At 40.2% G+C, this 19,360-nt stretch overlaps 2 protein-coding genes across 2 annotated transcripts in view; one reads left to right on the plus strand and one right to left on the minus strand.

Moving 5' to 3' along the window:
- LOC133405452 (ERBB receptor feedback inhibitor 1) lies at nucleotides 1-17,270 on the plus strand. The gene is made up of 4 exons (XM_061682403.1): nucleotides 1-82; nucleotides 8,052-8,181; nucleotides 8,334-8,419; nucleotides 13,969-17,270. Exons 2-4 carry the CDS (start codon nucleotides 8,141-8,143, stop codon nucleotides 14,877-14,879), a joined length of 1,038 nt encoding a protein of 345 aa, XP_061538387.1. The 5' UTR covers nucleotides 1-82; nucleotides 8,052-8,140; the 3' UTR covers nucleotides 14,880-17,270.
- The window catches only part of emc1 (ER membrane protein complex subunit 1), a 23,519-nt gene continuing 20,797 nt past the window's right edge, over nucleotides 16,639-19,360 (minus strand). Inside the window, exon 22 of the mRNA XM_061682388.1 lies at nucleotides 16,639-18,651. Within this exon, the coding sequence (XP_061538372.1) occupies nucleotides 18,472-18,651 (180 nt within the window). The 3' untranslated portion in view covers nucleotides 16,639-18,471. The remainder of the gene's footprint in view (nucleotides 18,652-19,360) is intronic.

The raw sequence follows: 19,360 nt of genomic DNA on the forward strand, positions 1-19,360 counted from the left end.
GAGCTCACTTCATACTGTTATTGACGCGTCGCCACGCACATGGCTCCGCTCAGGATATGAACGAGAGATGGACACACGATCGGTGAGTAAGAATCAACGTTTGCTACCCGAATCGGGAGTTCGTACAAGTATACATGTTCGAATTTTAACTCGACCGCTGAACAATCGCCATTCCAGTTTGAAGAGGGACTGCTTGGTTTTCTTCAGTTAGACTTCCTCAAGTGAATTTACGGGGAATAAATGAATGAGCCGCCAATCACTCAAAGATTTTCCCTCCTCGTTGTGGGAATTAACAGCGGGTGGTGCGGTACGTGTAATTTGGGTTTCAGTAGCGTGGGAATGTCCGCTCATTGTAATGACTACGCTGGCTGCACAACCGCCTGTTGTCCGCTGACCCACCGAGCAACTGCTGGACCTCAGCGACGTACCGCTAGGGGCGCTACTATTTACAGTACATACAAGGGGTTCTCGGTTACGACGCATGTCGACATACGACGTGCTGAGATTACGAACGGCGTAGTACAGGTACTTGTGTAAAGGTAGAAGTACTGATTCAATACTTGCACTTAAGTAAAAGTAAGAAAAAAGTACAGTAGGAATTATACTCGAGTACCGGGACAAAAGTTTAAAAAAAAAAAAAAAAAAAAGCCCTTATAATAAACTGGCACAATGAAAAAGAACAACCTCCCCATACAAAATAGTTTTCCTCTTTTGTTGGCTCGCCAAGTGCTCGAGCCGTGAAGACACGAAACACAATACATTGGCTATGAATCATTCTTATACAGTGGCCGACATCAAACGATTCTCTAAAATAAGACCATGGCTCGGGAACATCTTGCTTCTCTTGAACCTGTCGCATCATTGGTTCATATTCCTCCATGTTGTTGCTGTCCCTGTTATAAGACCCTGGGATCCACAACATAACCAGCCTATTTTGACAAAGTAAGGACTAGAAAGTACAGATATACTGTTTTTAAATATAGGGAGTACAAGTAAAAACTCATCCCAAAAAAATGCATACACAAGTACATACAGGTCGATAAAAATCTACTGAAGTAAAGGAACGAAGTATTTGGACGTTGTTACATCGAATGATTAGTACTTAGTTGAGAATACATGGTCACGTGGCACAGGAAGGGATGCTCATTTAGTGTGAGACGTACAGTTTTTCCTCAGATTGTTTTATATTTATGGCCTAGAACTGTTTTTCCACACAAAAAAATATAATGTACTCATGTTTGGAGGTTACAAACCGCGTGTAGTTAAGTAGTTTGCTCAACAGTGTAAGAATATGGCAAGAAAAGGCGCACTCGGTTAATGTCGTACTTCCTGTTTTTCTTTAGATTGTTTTATATTTATGGCGGAGAAGTGTTTATCACTTTCAGATGTATACCAATTAAGCTTTTTGTGAATCAATGATCATTGGGCAGTGAGGAAAATCAAATGAAGATGTAATCCTGTGGTATGACATTGCATCATTGGTCATATTTACATTGCTTCACCCTTCTGTTACGTTTGTTCCTCAGGAACAACCAGGGCCGCCATGAGGGATTTTTTTTTAATTTTTTTATTTTTTTTTAAAGACATATCACTTTGGGTCCCACCACTTCAATGGCGCAAATTGAAAACATACCTAGGGCCTTCTGTCAGTCGTGGACCCTTTGAATCCCCATTATTTTCCTCCTCCTTATGGCGCCCCTGGGAACAGCAGTAATGTTCCAAGGTCAATTTGACCCAACCATCTTTAATTATCGAAAGGGGGAGGAGGGGGGGGGGGGGGTGAATCCCTGTTTATATCTCATTATTAACTCAACCACTGACCATTCCCATTAATAGTTAGTAAAATATTTTTTCCTCTCACAGAGCATGCTTTAGGGATAAAGGATCATTTGCTTGTTTTTAAGAAAAAGTTGCAAATATGTGAAGTGAACCCTTTTTTTAAAATTTTATGTCAATTATACTTACTAAGCCGATAAAGTACTCTACTATTAGGGATGCGCCGATAAGAGTTTTTTCAGACTGAGTACAAGTACAAGCACTTAAATACGATGATTCAGCGATACTAAACATTGATACTTGATAATGACCATTAAGTCCTGCAATTGTGACAAAAAGTAGTTTTATTTTAATTAAATATTGTTCAAAAACACAAGACACAAAATTTTCTTGAGCATGGCATAAGTTCCACTCGAATACAGCACTTTTTAGAGTAACAACTTGTCATTACTGACATTTTAACATCCAAGTACATTTTTTTAAGAGCCACACATTTCACTTAAATTTTCCCTGTAATACAGCAGCATTTCGGTTATGATGTGTCTCAGTCTGAACACTAGAGGCACTATATAAAAGGAGTACATACTGTAGATGAAAGCCGAAGTGTTGTCATCCCGTATCTCTACACGGCTGACATGGCTCCTACTCTGCCTGCCCGGAAGTGCATTATATGTGGGGGAAGTGGTATCGGTGTCTTAGTATCGTCTTTTATTTATTTATTATTATTATTATTATTATTATTATTTTTTTTTTATTAAGTAGACGTATGGCATCGGCACCAATATAGACACTGGTATCGTTTTCGGTGCATCCCTACTAGGTCGTATTGACCCGACACATACTGTAACAGGGTTACGGGTAGTTGAGGATTTTATGGATATTATTACTGCAGACAACAAACTGGTTCTTGGCTCACACCAAGGTTTCTTTCAAGTGTGAAGTTGACATTTTCTCCCTGTGCTTGTGTGGGTTCTTTCTGGGTACATCAGCTTTCTTCCACGTAGCGTTTATTTAATCGACTGCAGAGGGTACAATGTGCTTATTTGAAAGAAGGCAGCTATTTGAGAGGAGGCCTTTATTTGTATTCCTCGTGTTGGTGTGGTGCAAGAAACAATGATATCCATTGACTTGCCGCACAGCTGTAAGACCACGCTGATGTATGTTTAGTTTGTTGTTTTGTTTTGTTGTGTAATTTGTCTCTTTGTAACGCAGGGTATAAAGAATAAAGCCCCTTTTTTTTTTTTTTTTTTTTTTACCCAAAACCTCCAGCTCTTTATGTGCTATAGGAGAGAAGGAAAACAAAAAGTGTCAATGTTATGATGATGAGAGGATTTTTAAACCTGGGCTCTATGCTTGCCATTTGTGTTCACCTTGCTTGCCTTTTTGCTGTGTTAATGCAAATGTAATAAAACTTCCTAAGAGTGTGAATTCAAATTTTGTCATTTCCAACTTCAGTTCTTTATAATTATTAATAATACTGTTAATTTGTCCTTTTTGCTCTATTGTGACCACTTTGGCCAATTGAAACATTTTTAAATTCCTTGTTATTTACTGGATTTAATCATACATTTTGGGTAAAATGGCTTTCTTTGCAGTCTCAACACTTGAAAATTGCATTTTTTTTGTTCTATAATAGATGACATCATCTATCAGTTTTGGGACAATGGAGTGCATGTAATATTGTTAATGCCCTTAATGCACTCCAATTGAGCAAATGAATGACACAATTTTGATTTTAAGAAGTGGAGATACCTTCTGCTGACAATGGAGAAGAATTGCTTTTTTTAAGAAGTGGAAGGTAGTAGGCTACTGAGAACATTTTAAAAAAACAAAACAAAAAAAAAAGATTTTTTTTTTAGGTTGTTTCTTAACCTGCACATTGTGAAAACAAACTGGAATCTGAAGGGTTACAAAATAAAAAATAATGGATCATTTATACTAAAACTGATTTTGAAAACTTTATCAAGTAAAATGGGCCAAAAAATCAAAACAATTACAGAAAGAAATGGCCACAAACAAGCTGGGTAGTAAGGTTAATAAAATCGAACCAGGCCTGCAGATTAAAGGTGTTTATTTTTTTGTTAACAAATTAACCCCCCGCACAGTGCTGGACTTTGTCATGATTTTCATCCGTGTTAAATTCCCTGGTTAGGTACATGTACATGTTGTCCTGCTGCGATTTATGAAGCTCATGCACTACCGCTTGTTCCGCTTGCACACCCGTGACGGAAAATCTAACAAATCCCGATGTTCTGTACCAAATTGAACTACAGCCCTTGGCGGAAACGTATATTGAAGTAACTACATTAGTCACATCACCTGTTATTCCTTTCCTGTGGCAAAATAAGAGGCATGACGTTCCTGTGGCCGATAATACATGTGGCAAATAATTGGGTAACGGCCTCTATTTGAGATTGTATGATAAGTTCAGTGTCCAGTTCTCATCTTGAGTCAACAGGGATAAGCTCTTTTAACCTTCCCCAACTGGCCCCTCTCTTGATCTTTGAACATAAGCGGGTGAGGAAAAGGGTGGATATAAGTCATAATAATAACATAATAATAAATTGTAATAAAATCTTGGTTGCTATGAGGTTCAAGTATTGGAGCCTGCCTGTGATTAAGTGTGGTATGAAAATTAAAGTATGGCTCTTACAATTGCTGTCGTTGATTCATTATTACAATGAATAACTTTTTAATGTCACTCACACTGAATGTGAGCTCTGTATTGAACCCATGACATTAATGCACACGGCATTGGGGACACACTGGCGCAGTTTGTTGGAGTTGCTGTAGGTTCCTTTCTCCACAGCACCTTGGCAGTGCTTGGAAAAGAGAAATAAAAATCAGTAACCTAGCTGTTTTTTTTTTTTAACACAGCAGCTCTCAAACCTGTGACGCTACTCCCAAGATTAGGCACATGATTTAATTCAAGACTTTTATTAATTTAACACAGTGATTCTCAAAGTACTTGTGGTACGCAAATAATCACAAAATTAATGACTCAGAATGTGTATGTCACAGTGACCTATGGTTTTTCTGTGTCCAGGATTTAATCTTTTTTAATCTGCTTGTTTTACAACAATAATTTTGTTGCAATTTGTGTTCAATTTATGTGCAGTACATTTTAATTGAATCATTTTTCAAATTTTTTATTATTTTTTAATTTTTAATTTTTTTTAATTAGAGCACTACAGGGGCTCTTACATCAGTAGTGGAATAAGCTGTTCCCCCTCTGGTTTGTCCTCCTGTTCATGGCTGGGCAATGTCCACTTGTCTCCATGGTGTATCTTATGTCCTCACCTCATGGGAGAGTACACTTGCATTCTCAGGCCTGCTTCACTGCACTCCAAAGTGCCACAAAGGCCCATTTATCGCTGAGAGTGGCTTCATTCATGCACACTGAGCCAACTGGCGGTACAATTCCCCCATCTCCGAGGCTCACTGGGCGGATTTGATGTCACAGTTTTTTGTTGTTGTTTTTTTCAAGGATGAAATAAATATCAAAATCGATGCATGGCACCCTGTTTTGTTATCCAGCCATCCATTTTCTGAGCCGCTTCTCCTCACTAGGGTCGCGGGCGTGCTGGAGCCTATCCCAGCTGTCATCGGGCAGGAGGCGGGGTACACCCTGAACTGGTTGCCAGCCAATTGCAGGGCACATACAAACAAACAAACAACCATTCACGCTCACATCCACACCTAGGGGTAATTTAGAGTCTCCAATTCACGCATGTTTTTGGGATGTGGGAGGAAACCAGAGTGCCCGGAGAAAACCCACTCAGGCACGGGGAGAACATGCAAACTCCACACAGGCGGGGCCGGGGATTGAACCCCGCTCCTCAGAACTGTGAGCCTGACGCTCTAACCAGTCGCCCACCGTGCCGTGCCGCCCCTGTTTTGTTAATTTTGGTAAATCACAATACAATACTAATACTTATCCCAAAAGCAGCAAATGTGAAAATCAGTCATTCAATGCGTTATTGAAGGAGGAAATAATTAAGTGTAATACAACCACTAAGTCATTTACATTACACTTCTCAGAAAAAAAATATAATCAAAGTAGGGCTGCAGCTATCGATTTTTTTAAAGTGTTCTAATGATTATTTCATCGATTATTCAAATTCAGATAAAAATGTGTTTTGCATTAGAGATTATATCATATTTGCTTCAACTTTTATGTAAATGAATTATTTAAGTTATTCAGTTAATTGTTGCAGCCCTACAATTAAAGTCTCACACTTGTTTCTATTTTGTGTGTATATTATATATTATTGAATCAATCAACAAAGACAGTTCTTGGAGACCATTTACTGCTTATCAATTATCGGGGTGACAAAGAATAATCCAAACAGTCGGAAATTCTTGTTTGGGAACACCAGATGGCACAGTTTTCTTTATTTCGAATACTGTATGAATTTTAAGTTTCCTACAGAGCATTGATTCAGTTACAGAATTAACAGATATGAATAAACATCATAATCGTTATACTAGTGTTTTCTCCGGTACTTCCTGTTCCTGTCAACACCTAGTTTGTAACTCAAATGTATAATTTAACATGTTTATTTTCTTTTTTTTTTTTTTCAAATCTTGTTTGTTTATTGTTTTCTGTTACTTTCCCCACATGTTTTAAATAAAGAATGCAATTAAAAAAAACAGCCTAAAGGGCTTGATTGATGTTTATTTTTTCATTGGCCAATGGGGCAGATGTGAGTCCTCTGAATGCTACCAAACATCAAGTGGCCATAATGTCAGCGCCATTATACTGATGTACATTGCTATCTATGTCTACTAACTGTAACAAATGTAGTAGTTGTATAGTTGCTCCTGAAGGATTTGTGTCATACTTTTGATTTAAAGCTTGGCCGTTTGGCCAACATAAGGCGGTAAGCCTACTGCGATTTTAACAACTCTACTAGACTTGGGTCAGGAAAAAGGGTTTTGGGACTGTACGAAAATGTGTGCATGCGTAAATGGGGGTTCGGATGTACCATGTCAGTGTTGCAGCTTATCATTGAGCATCGCAGGAATGCTACACAATCAGCCTCTGTTGTGAGGGCGGATAGTGCACGCTCTCATGGCCACACAGAGGAAGGAGGGCGGCGAGCGGTGCCGCCTGTCCTCCCACATCTGACCCGGAGCTTGTGCGATTGTCCGCAGGCAGATGGCATTAATCTGACACACGGCTCGATTTATTTGTTTTTGTTGTGACGAGTTCAGCGGTTCTCAACCACTGTGCTGTGACACATTAGTGTGACGTGAAAGATCATTGATGTGCCCCTGAAATCATCCAGTTTCACTTAATTGGTCTGAAAGTTATTCATTTACTCCAAATAGTATCTATGTCTTTTGTTCGTCAACCCAGCGGCGGTCCGCTCTCTTCTATAGAGGGGGACTCCACAAGGGGGCGCAAATTCCCCAATACGAACTGCAATGATTTGCATATCATAATGCTAATGGGAAACCATTTCGCGTAGCATTTGTGTGTGGTGTGTGTGTGTGTGTGGGTCGCCGCCCCATCAGAAATGCTCCCCTGTGCAGCACCACACATTGCACATACCGAAGACGGCCACTGCATCCGTCTATGTCAGCAGCATATAGTGACAGGCAGAAAAACTAAATGGTATTCCACTTGATATGTAGCTCATTATTTTTTACAGCATACTGAATATACTTCTTGTGACATTTTGTTTGGTTTACCATGAGCCTCATAAAATATGTGCTTTGGCTCAACAGAGGTTAGGAAACACAAACACACTAGTTTGTTTGAGACCCAACTCTAACATAGCAGCTAATGCATAGACTAATGTTGTTTTCTATTTATTTTTTATTTTATTTTTAACACTTGTCAGGATAAGAAAATATGCATTTTAAAATCAAATATATGATTCTTCATGATGCAAACTTATACAAATAAGAGTTAAAGTAGTTTTGCCACTTTCGACTGCAGCTGAACTGTATTGCTCAAACACTTTAAATCAATTTGCAAATGTGACACTGTCTCAACACTGAACTGGGAGCTCTGTGAATCATTATCCCCTAAATGTTTACACGCGTATTAACCTTTTGTTGCCACGGATCAACTGTATTTCTTGGTTGCTTACTTTTTAGTAGACATATCTTGTTTGTTTATATAAAAAAACAAAAAAAACACATCAAGAAGTAAAGACACTGGCAATTATTTCAGCAACTGATCAGAAATAATTTGAAATTGAAAAGCAGTTTAATCTGCACTTAGACAATGACTGTGTTTCTGTTTCCTATTTCTATTCCAACAGCTCCGGTTGTGGTGAAGCCATAATGGGTTAAACGGAGAGACCTGAATGTTTATTTTTTCAGAAACCAACTACCTTGTGGCTACCATATCATGAGTGAGAATAACTACTGGGGACAGCATGACTTCGGCAGGTACTTGGGTAACACGTAGCACACAAGTTGATTGAAACCCACAGAGCACACAGTACATCACAAGCTGGGCACATTTGGACAGGTTACAGGCACAAATGATTGACACGTGCATGACTCCATGTGAGACTTCTCAACCTACGCTCGCTTTGCAGAGTGTGCTTGGACCTGCCGAGTGGCGACGTGCAACATAGCCTGACCGAGCTGTGGCCGCTGCAGCAAATGGACAAAGAATGCAACTGTAAGCCTTGTTGCATTTTATTCTTATGTTGTACCTACAGTATACCAGTATTTTAAATGAATACCTCCTTGTTTAAAATACAATTATTCACTAATACGAAGGCCGGTTTCGAGGAGCAGTTAGTCTGACCTCTGTTGTAAAGCGTACTTTTGTTTTTTCTCTCTCAAAGTGTGTGCTATTTCTTTCGTAACAAATGCCCAAAAGTAATATTGTACTTTTATAGCAACATACAGTAACGGCATCATTCAATCCAAAGTAAATAAATTATACAGTTTTTGACACATGTTTTGCTTTAATTCATTTGACGTAGTGCAGCTCCTTCAGGTGTGTGTGTCTTGGCTACCTACCCACTAAAGTACAAATATACAGATATATTATAGAGATGTCACAGCTCCCCAGTAAGCCATAGTAATATTAGTCGTTCTTCTCAGCGAAACTGAGACGTCCACGGAACGCACCACCTCGTCGGAGGCCCCTCCAGGCTTTAACCCCGGTTTTTGCTTGCGTCATCCCAAAAGTTCATGTCCGGCCGAATGTTTTCGGTATTGGTGCGTCCCTAATTAAGTTTCTACATGTGTTGCTCCACCATTTGTGTTCAACTATCCGTTGTTTAAAGCGTTATAACACTAGGACACCGATGTTATTCGTTAGGCCATCTATGGCATTTCCCATTATGTGTTAAGCACTAAGATAGTAGAATTTAAGGCAAAGTTATGTGGTTGTTTTGAAATGCATGTGTAATTCTCTGTTTTGTGTTAAGTTTGACAGTAAGCTTCAATTGGGAATATCATTAATCGCTTGAATCCTCTTTTCTTTTTTTTTAAAGAAACCTTTACTAACTGCCCAACTGCTGCTTGTTGAGTTCACTGCCACCATACAGCATTTGTATCTTACATTTTTGCTCTGAAATGAAAAGCAAAAAATCAGCCAAACAAAGGCTCATATCGCAAAGCGCATAATCCGGGTCACTTGTATCTCAAGTTACCGCTCTTATTGGTCACATTCTCAGTTTACTTATTATTTATGCTATAGTTACATTTTAGATTATTTTTGTTGTTTGCACTACTTCACAGTCAAAGAAAAAAAAAAAAAAATTAAATTGCATAATAAGCCACGTGTGTTTTAAATCTTTTTAAACTACTTTTCCACATGGAACGGAGAGTGTGAGGGATTTGTTGTCTTTTGTTACCTGTTCTAGGAAACACTGCATTGTTTTTTTTTTTTTTTTTTTTTTTTTTAGGAATGGAAGTGTCGATACAAAAAAGTGATTGATTTGATTGTTGAATGAGTTAGAAATATACATCGTTGTCAAAGTATATCTATTTTTGTTTATTTTCTTCAAAAGATTCCATAATTCTAATAATATACCAGTATGGGATGAAGTAGTCATCTTTCATTGTCTTTGATCAGTTGAAATGATTACTTTTCTTCATGATGTGGTAGCTCATTCTTCAGAGGGAGACTTATTACTCGTGCATTCACAGGATGATTGAGAAGCAATGTTATAGCACTGGAAAGTCACGCAGTTGTTCAACAGGCTCGGGGGATCCTGTCAGCCCCCACCCATCCCATCTTCCTGCCAGGTCCCCAGCTGCTCCTGTAGTCTCAGACACGTCAAATGTTTCCACAGGGAAAGTTATGGGAAGCTCTGTTAAGATAGTGGCCATTCTCTGCGTTAATCTGGGTGTTGTGGCTGATGTTTGACGACAAAGGTGACAGGTTAAGCGGTTGTTTTCTACGCATTTGCGCTCCCTTTCCTGTTTGGTCCTCCTCGTCATCCACTCCCCCCGGGTGTTTTGCTCCTTCCTGACCAATCACCACGCTCAACGGAGGGATTGCATGTTCTTTTTCATGTTTCTTGCTCTGAGAGCCGTTTCCTCCCGAGAAGGAAACTGTGATAGGAAGACCTTGTACAGATAGGTCTGTAATCATTTGGACAATAACGCAGTTTTAATCGTCTTGCCCCTATACTGTAATGGATGTGTAAACAAACATGTTTGTGCCAGCCTCGTGCGCACTACTGCCAGTTTTTAATGATATAACCTGATCAATACGAAATGGAAAGCCAATCGAGAGACGGGGACTGCTGGGCTCACTGTTGCATTTGTGGTCATTTTAGACATTTACACATTTAAACAATTTTTTTATTTTTTTTCTCCTATGTGGAAAAAATGTCATATTGCTTTCCCCATAATTTTATGAATTTATTTTTGTAACACTGTAAACTTTCTCTTTGAGGAAAAATGTTAAGTATAATAAAGCAACATAAACTATAAATATAAAGTAATACAATGATAACTTTGCTCATATACTGACCTTTCACATGTCTTTTAATTACGAGAAAAGTAATAAATTAGAATTTGGTCATAAAATAACTTTTTTCATTAATACAACCATATTCTCTTTTTCTATTGTGGAAAACGAAGGTAATTACAGGCGTAATCAGTATTTTTCTTGTAATTTTACAACTTGATTCTATGAAACAAATTACACAAGGTTGTAAAATGACATCATATTCTTATAGTACTAATTATACAGTGGGTACGGAAAGTATTCAGACCCCCTCAAACTTTTCACTCTTTGTTATATTGCATATATTTCCTAAAGTCATTTAAGTTCATTTTTTTCCCCTCATTAATGTACAGACAGCACCCCATATTTTTGGGAATGATGAGTTTTTCACATCTGGATTTGGGGATCCTCTGCCATTCCTCCTTGCAGATCCTCTCCAGTTCTGTCAGGTTGGATGGTGAATGTTGGTGGTCAGGAATTTTCAGGTCTCTCCAGAGATGCGCAATTGGGTTTAAGTCAGGGCTCTGGCTGGGCCATTCAAGAAGGGTCCCAGAGTTGTTCTGAAGACACTCCATTATTTTAACTGTGTGCTTAGGGTCATTGTCTTGTTGGAAGGTGAACCTTCAGCCCAGTCTGAGGTCCTGAGCACTCTGGAGAAGGTCTTCATCCAGGATATCCCTGTACTTGGCCGCATTCATCTTTCCATTGATTGCAACCAGTCGTCCTGTCCCTGCAGCTGACAAACACCCCCACAGCATAATTATGCCACCACCATGCTTCACTGTTGGGACTGTATTGAACAGGTGATGAGCAGTGCCTGGTTTTCTCCACACATACCGCTTAGAATTAAGGCCAAAAAGTTCTATCTTGGTCTCATCAGACCAGAGAATCTTATTTCTCACCATCTTGGAGTCCTTCCGGTGTTTTTGGTCTTGCACTGAGAAGAGGCTTCTGTCGGGCCACTGCCATAAAGCCCCGACTGGTGGAGGGCTGCAGTGATGGTTGACTTTCTCGAACTTTCTCCCATCTCCCGACGGCATCTTTGGAGCTCAGTGATCTTTGGGTTCTTCGTTACCTGTCTCACCAAGGCTCTTCTCCCCTGATTGGTCAGTTTGGCCGGACGGCCAGCTCTAGGAAGGGTTCTGGTCGTCCCAAACGTCTTCCATTTAAAGATTATGGAGGCCAAAGTGCAGCAGGATTGTTTTTGTTACCTTGGCCAGATCTGTGCCTTGCCACAATTCTGTCTCTGAGCTCTTCAGGCAGTTCCTTTGACCTCATGCTTCTCATTTGCTTTGAGATGCACTGTGAGCTGTAAGGTCTTATATAGACAGGTGTGTGGCTTTCCTAATTAAGTCCAATCAGTATTCAAGTGTGTGTGTGTGTGTACATGCATGTGCCTTTCAGAGGACAGATCTGGTGGGGTGACGTCGGCGTGTGAGTGTCTGGGTGTGAGCTGTGGCCGGCAGCTTGTGAGTGCGCTCATAGCCTTCCTGTTTTACTCTTCTTCCTCCATTCAATAAAGAGCAGAAAACTGCATTGATGACTTTGGCTCTCCTTTTCCACATGAGAGGGCGTTACAGTTATGAAAAAGTATTTGCTCCTTTCTCAAATTCTTGTTTGCAAGGTTTCCCCACTTTGTTGAAGATCATCAAACATATTAAACATCAGACAAAGATAACCCAAGTAAACGTAAAGTACAGTTTTTAAATTGTGATTTTAATAACTGGTTGGACCACCCTCAGCAGCCACAAATGAAATAAAGTGTTTTCGATAACTGGCTATGAGTCTTTTACATCTCTATGGAGATATTTTGGCCCACTCTTCCTTGGAGAATTGTTTTAATTTAGCAACAATGGAGGATTTTCCAGCATGAACGGCCTTTTTAAGGTCATGCCGCAGCGTTTCAGTCTGGTTTTAGAGTGGCCTAGTCAAAGTCCGGACTTGAATCAATCTTTTTTTTTTTTTTCTTTTTAAGCCATTGTGTGTTTTGAATCTTTGCCCTGCTGCAGAACCCAAGTGCGCTTCAGCGTGAGGTCACAAACTGATGGCTGAACATTCTCCTTCAGAATTTTCTGGTAAAGAGCAGAATTCCTGGTTCCATCAATCATAGCAAGTCGTCCAGGTCTTGAAAGCAGCCCCAGACCATCACACTACTACCACCATGTTTGTTGGTATGACATTGCTTTTCTGAAATGCTGTTACATTTGCGCCCGATGTAACGAGAGACAGACAACTGGCGAAAAAGTTGAACTTCCGTCTCATCAGTCTCCCAAAAGTTTTGAGAACCATGCAGATGTTTTTTTTTTTTCATGAAATATGATGAGCCTTTGTTCTTTTTGGTCAGCAGTGTTTTTTGCCTTCCAACACTGCCATGGACGCCATTTTTGCCCAGTCTCTTCCTTATTGTTCAGTCAAGAACTTTAAGAGAGGCAAAGGAGGCCTGCAGTTCTTTAGCTGTTGTCCTGTGTTCCTTTTTGACCTCCTGGATGAGTCATCGCCGTGCTCTTGGGGTAATTTCTGTAGGCCGGCCACTCCTGGGGAGGTTCACCGCTGTTCTATGTTTTCTGCATTTGAGGATAATGGGTCTCACTGTGGTTCGCTGGAATCCTAAAGCTTTAGAAATAGCTTTGTAACCCTTTTCAGACTGATAGATGTCAATTACTTTATTTCCTGATCTGTTCTTGAATTTCTTTGGATCGGGGCATTTTGATGCATATTTTGAGATATTTTGGGTGACTTCGTTTTTCCAAACCGGTTCTATTTTGGAGATTTCGTGATTGAACAGCTCTGGAGGTAATCAGACTTGTGATCAGTGAAAATGAACACAAAATGTGATTAAGCACAGTTAATTAATTATTTAACAAGGAGGTAATTACTTTTTCACACAGGGCCAGGTAACTTGTTTCTTTTCCTTAATAAATAAAATCACCATTTAACACAGAATTTTATGTTTACTTGCTTTATCTTTTGTCTGATATTTACATTTGTTTGATGATCTTTAACATTAAAGTGGGAAAAAACTATGCAAAAATATAATAATTTGAGAAGGTGGCCAATACTTTTTCACTGCACTGTATACAATAAAAAAAACCAAAAAAAAAACTATCGCCTAAAAACGAGATCTAGTGGGGGAACACTACTGTAGGTCTCTTGGTACGCGGCCAACGTACTGTAAGTGATTGGTGTCACACTGTTCTTCTATTCTTCTACAAGATGTGTTTCCATTTGTATTGAATGTTTGAACTTGTTTTTTTCAGCTAACCTCTTCCTACCAAAGTCTCCATGCTACTCTGATTCCTACTGCCTCCCATTGGACAAGACACTTCGACCTCATGAAGGAGACCAGGTGGTGCCTCATTGTTCTTCCCACAGATGGACAGTGTTTTGGGGTCCGCAGAGGGAAGCCAAACCTTTGCCGCCATTACCTGACCCTGAGGAGCTCATGACGGACGAGGCAGCGGATAATGAAGTGGAGTTCTTCACCAGCGAGCGACAGCCTCTCTTGCCCAAAAGCTGCCCTAAGATGGTGTGCGGGAACCGAGGTCAAGTAAATCCCACCTATCAACGGGCGTCGTCGCAGTCCGGGAATGTCCCCTTGGCGTTTTCCTGGCCTGGCAGAGATGACAAATTAACAGGCAGAGGGGGTGACCTTGGAGCCAATGACTGTCTTCCTGTTCCTCTGGCAGAGAACCACCAGGATTCGTCGTGTAGTAGACATCCAGACTATAAACTCAACTGGTTCTCCTCTACCATCCCCTCAGAGAAACCCCAAATTCCTCCTCGTATCCCGATCCCGCCGAAACCCCCCCTCAAGACTGCGGGTGGTGAGGAGAAGCCGCCCAAAATCCCTCCGAGAGTTCCTCTAGTACCCCCCTGCCCACCACGTTCCCCGAGCCCTAAAAGCCTCCCGATTTACATCAACGGCGTGATGCCGGCCACCCAGAGTTTTGCTGCTAACCCGGAATATGTGAGCAAGTCACAGCTGAGCGAGAGGGCGCCCCCTGCAGCTCTGTTTCCTCCCTGCATCGTTCCTATTTTAAAGGACGGCAGACAGGCCAGCGCCACGCACTACATCCTCCTTCCGCCACGCCAAAAGACATTCACGGACAGACGAGGGCGACTCTTGAGTGAACCCGCCAGGATAGGAAATGAATGGCAGAACCGTTAAAACAAATGACAATTGGGCTGATTTACTTAAGGTTAGCGTGTGCAAACTTGATGTGGAAGGTAATCTGCTAACCTGACGCAGCCAGGATTGCATCTGCCAAATGAGTAAAATAGTCGTGCAATTTGGGTAGAAATGCACAAAACACTGAGTATATGCAAATAGATTAATTTAACACACAATGTGATGTATCAAATGTGAGAAATGCAGTGGCTGATTTTGCATCGTTAAATACCACGTCTGGAAGGCAGGTGTAAACTGGTTTTGTGGTGAGGGGGCGGCATAAGCAAAATGAGAGACAATTGGGAGAACAGATCTTTTCCGCTCATGTTAGCATTTTCTAAATGCCAGAAACAAAAAGGAGCAAAACCATAGTCTATTCAGTAATGCAATTTTGGAGTTTTTGAATGATTTAACGGGTGACTTGGAGCGAGTCTCATGTTGGAGTTATGCCATATCACCGATGGCAAAATTCCTTTCAGCTGCGCATTTCTGTGTCTCTCGGTCATTTCTGCGCACTATAGCAATTGGTGCTGGCTTCTCCAAGAGCAGTTTTCTGGTTCTGTCCCAATTTTAAATGTTATCTCATTTAGGATGGGTAAATCCAATTCCCATGCAAAACATGGCTTCGCTGCGGTTGCTAGCTTCCCAATGTTATCGGAATGATAGATCTCAGACAATGAGTTTATATAACGCAGTCATAACCACACACAGAAGGTGCAAGCACTCTGATTCAAAAGAGGTTGTCACAAACATTGTGGTGAAATTTCCTAGGTTAGTTTGCCTCTTCCACTGACACTTCCAATTCCATCACTTCAAACTCCCAAACTTTTGATAAAAACCTTCAGAGCTACCTGTAGCGCAAAACTCTCATTTAAAGTGGGTGGTCTCCACCACTTTTACGTTCCCAACTTCTTCGTGGATTATGCGCAACATGCCCCCCAACAGTGCGCAGAATTGTTTTTACCACTGTTTGTGAGCCTAGTAGATTAGGCCCTGTCTTAAAATGAAGTAGTTACTCACATCATCCCTTTAGGTTTGAACCTTCTTGCTGTACCGTAATGTTGGGGGGATAGTGTTGATGCCAGTAACAGCGCGGCACTGTGGAACCCTCCAAATAGCTAGCCCTGACCTCCATTCTTGCCACTGAAACTTTCTAGATGGATGTTGACGAATCAACAGACTGACTTCACCCTTTAGGTCAGTGATTCCCAACCTTTATTGAGACAAGGCAGATATTTTACATTTGTAAAACCTCACGGCACACCAACAAACAAAAATGTCACCAAAAGTGGATACGCAAGTCAATTATACACTTTGTGCCATCTCATAAAAGAGCATTTATTTGTTCTGTCTGTCTTTATAAGCCGCTGGCGTAGATAGATGAACAAAGAGACATTCTTTTTTGTAAATAAAGAATATTCTGACCAATTAAGTGAAACTTGATAATTTCCCGCGGCACGCTAGAAGAGCTCTCACGACTCACTGTGCCACAGCACACTGGTTGGGAATCACTGCTTAGGTAATGTACCCACTATTATTAATACAATGCCTAAAGGGAATGGTGTGGTATTATACCCTGACATTTGGTCATACATTGTTCCGCTTTTCGGGGCCTCCCGTGACTGGCAAATATGTAGAGGTTTACCATTGACAATAGATGCCACAAGATGGTGGCAAAGCATTACTTTTCTATTAGACAGGGCTTTGGTCTGACTAAGCTCGCCTCACTTCAACATAGTTCCTTGGCACCAAGATGCCACAAGATAGTGCCAAAACATGCCTTAAACGTTTTTATTTTCTCAGAAAATATTACCAGATCATTTTGAATCAAGAATATTTATTTCACATTTTTCAAATGGATTTGAAGCGCACACAGACAGTGGGATATTTCCTAAAACAAGAATGGTTGACTGATGTGACAAGATCAAGCAAACAAGCTACATTCGCACGCCTTATTTTTCAAGAGTTGGATGTATTTTTTCAGAATATTTGTTAACACGGCACTGTGAGTTTGTTGTTTCTAACATTTTGCCAGTGAGTATTACACCACAGTATTTGCTCCGGGACAACCTGGAAATCCTCTTAACATTCCAGTATTCTCTCTCGAGTTGTAGGATTTAGTTGCCATGTGGTTCCCGACGAACTTGCTTCGGGGACAATATTTTATTCCAGTAGTCTGTAATATTCCAATGACAAAACATGCTGCAACCCAAGCAGAGCAAATACTAAAATATATATAATAAACTTGGTTGTGAGCAAATAATTATTGTATAAACAAGCTGGGCTTGTGTCAGACTTATCATTCCATATTATTTCTTCAAGATGCTGCTTTGAATCAAAAATGTGATTTAAAAAAAAATATATATAGAATCATTATTACTGACAGTTGATTGAACAATTAACACTACAGAACACACAGCCCAAACAAACTAAACCACATAGTGTCTTATCTTTAAAAATGGTTCCATTATGTCTATATGGTATCTTAATTTGAAGTTTAACCCTGGTGATTGTAAATTAGTGAAATGTTTATTTCCAACATTGAGTGATTTGTTCTCATTAGGCTACGTGACTTGAAGTTGTCCTAACAAAAATCAGATGACTGAAAAAGTAATCTTCAATGCTGTAAACTTTATTGTTATTCTTTTCTCAACAAAATGTCAAGTGAAAATAATGGGCATGTGTAATTGCATTTTAGAATCTGCAAAACACAGTACAGTACCTACGGTATGTGTGTTCATGTCTGCATATGTATTGGACATGTTACGTTTGTGTTTACAACCTCTGTTACACTGAGTTTCACATTCTCTTGAAGGTTACGGTATGTGTCCACCTCAGCCACAGTGAACACTGGATGTCATGAGGTTGTAATTGTAAAAAAAAAAGTTATCTATTTATAAATAACTTATTAAAACTGTGTATTTCTTTTCTTTTTCATCCAACTAACATTGCAGTGGCACTCTAACTTATGAGTTTAATTCTTTATCTATTTATTTTTATATCAAAAAGCCATTACTCAGTTCCAGCCCCCAATATTGTTTGTCCTGAAAATAGCCGTAAGTGCATCGGCAACAGTCTCTTCTTGCCAGCATGCTGCTTGTTTTTGCACTCTACGCTGCGTCTCCGCCTAAGTCAAAGTAGAATGTAGTTGACAAAAAAAAATAATTTAAAAAAACAAAACAAAAAAAACATACCCGTGTCCCCCTCAAAAATGGGACTGATAATCTCAAACTGTTACAATGGAGACAATTTTAATGACAGTCATGTGGCTGCTTTAGGTGATTAGTGGGGTTTGTCATCCACGCACACTTATTTGCAGCAAATTAGTAAATTCAAGTACTAGCTAGAGTTCATCCAAACATGGCACAATTACAATTACTCCAGGATGAACTCTTTACCTGCAAATAATATTTATAAAAAATAAAATAAAAAAAACAACACATAAAACCATTCATCTTTGACAACTCTGCTGCCCTCCCCTCCCTCACTCCTGCAGTTCCTTACGGGCCTCTCTGCCCGTCATCTTACTGGGCTGAGGTCCAACGTGCAGCATCGGGCTGTCTAAAGACGAGGGACGCAGCTGGCGACCGCTTTACCGCCAGGCCCGGTTGAGCAGCTTGACTTCAGCTAGACGCTTGCTGATCATGGTGGCAAAGAAGAGCGCGAAGAGCACACTGCTGATCAGCATGTAGTCGTAGTCGTCCTTCAGCACATCAAATTGTTTGGAGGGATAGACGCGGGTCTGGTAGATGTCGAGACCGTATGCCACCACCTGTTGGGGGGGGGGGGTCACTTAGTGTGGTGCAGAAGTACTCACACTCTGTACTTAAGTACAGATACTCGTTTAATTAAAAAAAAAACTGGAAAAAGTACAAGTACTGATTCAACTGTATTTAAGTCTGTACTTTTACTTAAATACTAAAGTAAAAATTAACTTCTGTGAATTATATACAAATAACCGTTTTAAAACCTTGGCCTAACAACTTACATAGTGCTTGAAAACAGATACAGATATATTACTTGTTACAGAATCACATTTGTTAAACTCGTATTTGACGTTAAGTCGTTTTAATGCATCACATCTGCTAACCCGTCCAGCGAAGCGGCTCAAGACGTATCTTTCGGCTTGCCCCTGACTGTGTCGGCCGTCCGTGTAAGCAAAATGTTTTCACGTGTCTCCTTGTTCTTAACGAGCGTGAAAGCCTTTTTCTTTCTTCCTCCAAACACTAGTTATGGGGACAAAGGCACTGCCCACTAAGCGCTCTGCTTCTGAGTGCAAGAGAGCACATGCCGACTGTGTGAGCACACGCGTGTCTGTTACTGTCACTCTTGTTCTACCTACCGGTACAAATAAAATACAAATAAAGCCAGAAACGTTACATTGTGTAGTATAAAACCAAGCTATTACTGTTCCATTTGATAAACTCTTTGTACCCTTGGATTATTTTGTCACTTTGTGATCTTTAAAATTTCAAAAATGG

Source organism: Phycodurus eques, chromosome 1 (assembly GCF_024500275.1).
Source record: "Phycodurus eques isolate BA_2022a chromosome 1, UOR_Pequ_1.1, whole genome shotgun sequence".
Classification (NCBI taxonomy): domain Eukaryota; kingdom Metazoa; phylum Chordata; class Actinopteri; order Syngnathiformes; family Syngnathidae; genus Phycodurus; species Phycodurus eques.